Raw genomic sequence first — 3,282 nt, 5'->3', positions numbered from 1 at the left:
TAGAGCACTTATAGTTTGATCTGTACCATGTCTCTAGTTAAACAAAACAAAAGGCTGTGTTATATTACTGTAAGTTTGAGACTTAACATTATCCTATACATTGTTATTACATTATAAAACTACTCTGAAATGTGTTATTTAACAGGTGTTTCTTATTTAAAGAACCATACAATACAAAATGTAATGCCTCATAAAAGTCATATGTAAAATTAACTTATAATCTGTTCTTTGCATGCAAACATGCAACATTCTAACTCGTGGCAAAGCCAAGCATGTGCAGTTCTATAGACTGGCAAATCATGCATTTGAATTATTTTTTAGTGATTTGTTTTTTTTTTTCAGGTGAAAACAAAGGTTAAAATCAGAATTGGTTTTTGTTCATTTCATAGAGGTCAGTTAATGAAGAAAATCAAGAGAACTTAGCTTGACTAAATACATTTGTTAGAGAAAATGTTGTACGTTTTGCTACAGGTTTCAATCTAAGACATTTGAAGAGCAAAAGGGCATTTGAAATTGTCTTCATTTTGGACAATGTAGAGATGTCGAGTGTGCGAGTTCTGGCTGTCTTTATTTCATTTTGTCCTGTTGTTTCTCATGTTTATGACAAATTACTACTTTTGAAGGAAAGTACTGTATTTTAGTCTCCATTAAGCATTTGTATGACCACAGACAAATAAACTGTAATTACTACATCTAATTAATCATGACTTTTCATGGCCGTATTTTCTGTTTGTTGTTGTTGTTGTTTTAATGTTATAATGTGACATGGGACATACAAAGTGTGATTATTTAAAAAATCTTAACTTAAACAAGTTCAGCATTATGTGTGTCTTCAGAGAACTGAATATAATACCTTTACCCAATACCTTGTGATTTAATTTTTGAACTAGGTAAAAAAAAAAGTTCACCGAGAAACTTAAATCATAGAATTTTGAGATTTGAAGGCAGACTGACCCGACTGATGGGAGCTTGAAAGCTCTAGGAGTAAGTGTTAGTAAATGTTAGTGTCAGAAAAAGATTAATTTAAGGTTTAACCCTCAAGCATCCTTCGTATAGCAGCCCTTAATTTGTCCTTCATGGACAAATTTGGGCACGAAGGTCTCAGCTGTGATCCCGATTTTTTCTTCTTCAATAAATGTCATATCACTGTCTTCGATAAAATAAAAACGATCAATTTATGCCGTTTTTTGTGTGATTTTTTTGTGTTTTTTGAATTTATTTACCCCTAAAAGTACCATATTTTTAATGTAAAATATGCGTATTTTTGTTATACTTAATATTTCTTATACTTAAAGAAAATCAATCCAGTAAGTTTAGACAGCCAAAACCTAAAATTCTGGTGACATATGATGGTATAAAAATAAAAAAATATCAATAGCCACTATATGGTTGTAGTACTCTATGGCTGCATATAGGCTGAAATCAATAAACCACTGTTGTAATGAACTTAACCTCTTAAGTTTTAGATTTTATCGCAAGTTAAAAGTGTAAAAAAAAATCATTAAAAAAAACATTAGTGTTGGGTGAGACTATACAAAGATGCCAAAATATGCTTACAGACAAATCTGACCATGCTATAAGGAAAAGACAAAGTAGGAGACAGAGTAATCAAAAAACATCACATTTCAATAACTCAAAAAAGTAAAATGGAACCAAATTATTCCAAACAGGTAAGAATAAACAATAAACCTGCATGTTTCAGACATTTTTTTGTTGTTGTTGACATTTTCATCAACCAATCTTGCAGTAGGACTTTGATCTGATTTTGAAGTGTGTGTGTGTGTGTGTGTGTGCACAGTGGCACAAAAAAAGCTCAGTCATGGTCTCATTCAGATCTTTTTTTCTTGTAAGTGTCAGAGACTGTTTTTATTCGACAAAATATTTTTTTTAAAAAAAACTTCATAGGCTATTTCAGTGCTTTGTATAGACTCACCCCTTCATTTATGTGTATATATGATCTGCACTGTGTTGGATTTATTGATTTTTGTTGGACAAATAAAAAAAAATGCTTTGAATTTTAGTATTTCCCATTCATTTCCTATGGGTGTCCATCTTTTGGCACGAATGACAACTTTTTCAAACACTTAACTATGTTGAATCGAGTCCTCTTTTTTGTGTGTGTTCAGGTGGCAAATTTACGAAAAGTAGCCAAGTCTTGAACCGCTCAGATTAAGGAGAGTATTTAAAAAACTGATTTTGCCTAAACGTTGTGCTTTCTGGAGGCTAACATAATTTAAAATTAGCCTGCAGCGCCCCCTTATGGCTGCTCCAGCTGAACTACAGTTTCCGGTTGATGATAGATCGCGCGAGGCTTGGCTCAAAAAAGTGATCGCGCGCGAACAGCCCTGTGCTACGGTACTGAGGTAAACAGAAAACTGCGGATCCGCTTCGTTCGGACTTGGGTTTTAAAGCGATGGACATGTTGGACATGTTATTACAGCAAACATACTATCGACATTTCGAGAGAGAGTAAGAAATATGTGTTATCGTTATTCAAAGAGTGCCATTGCTTCACGAGACAGTCAGGCAAATCAAAACGAACAACGTGACCTTACAAATATAACGTTACATTTTTCGAGTAAAAGGACGAAAATATGCTATTTGTGAGGAGACTGTTTAATTAACACATTACACACAATCCTATTACTTAAGTTTTTTGAATTAATGTTTCTTCAGCAGAGAGCTGAAGACATCTCAGTAACGTTACACGATGTAACTAACGTTAGTAACGTTAAGCTGCTTCTCTAGAAAGAATTATTGGGCATTAGTGAATCAAATGTGCTAGTTTTTAGTTATGTTGTCTAGATTTGTGACCAGAACTGTAGTGACTAATTAGTTATGAAACAAACTGCGATTTAGTCATTGATGGCTATTGTTTTCAGGGCAAATTATCACTACCTCACTAACTTACCTCCAAGACAAGAGTCAGGATTCTGCAGTGAGGTAGAAATCACTCAAGTCAAAAAACATGATCTAAAAGAGGTCTTTTGCTTAGTAACTTGCATATGATGTTGTTTGCATATAAATTGTTTAATTTTTCTAATTCTCCATCAAGGTGAACATCTTGGTTCTCAAGGAGGTTACTACCAAATCTGTCTCTATGAAACTGCGGCGCAGCACAGTCCTGAGAAGCCGACGGCTTCATCAGCGAGAACATGTGAAGGACTCTGAGAGCATCTCTGTGGTGTTGAGTGACACTGACTCTAGTCAGTCAGACAGTGTGGAAGAAATAAAAGATCATCTGTCTGTTATTCGTGATCTGAAGCGGCCAGTAAGGAAGAG

At 34.2% G+C, this 3,282-nt stretch overlaps 1 protein-coding gene across 1 annotated transcript in view; it reads left to right on the top strand.

Moving 5' to 3' along the window:
* The first annotated feature begins 2,317 nt into the window (after nt 1–2,317).
* The window catches only part of LOC107581688 (uncharacterized), a 4,946-nt gene continuing 3,981 nt past the window's right edge, over nt 2,318–3,282 (top strand). Inside the window, exons 1-3 of the mRNA XM_016267310.1 lie at nt 2,318–2,469; nt 2,883–2,943; nt 3,056–3,282. Of these exons, the coding sequence (XP_016122796.1) occupies nt 2,414–2,469; nt 2,883–2,943; nt 3,056–3,282 (344 nt within the window). The 5' untranslated portion in view covers nt 2,318–2,413. The remainder of the gene's footprint in view (nt 2,470–2,882; nt 2,944–3,055) is intronic.

Source organism: Sinocyclocheilus grahami, unplaced genomic scaffold (assembly GCF_001515645.1).
Source record: "Sinocyclocheilus grahami isolate Dianchi unplaced genomic scaffold, SAMN03320097.WGS_v1.1 scaffold3.1, whole genome shotgun sequence".
Taxonomy (NCBI): Eukaryota; Metazoa; Chordata; class Actinopteri; order Cypriniformes; family Cyprinidae; genus Sinocyclocheilus; species Sinocyclocheilus grahami.
Note: the sequence above shows the minus strand (reverse complement) of the source record. Positions and strands in the feature narration are given on the sequence as shown.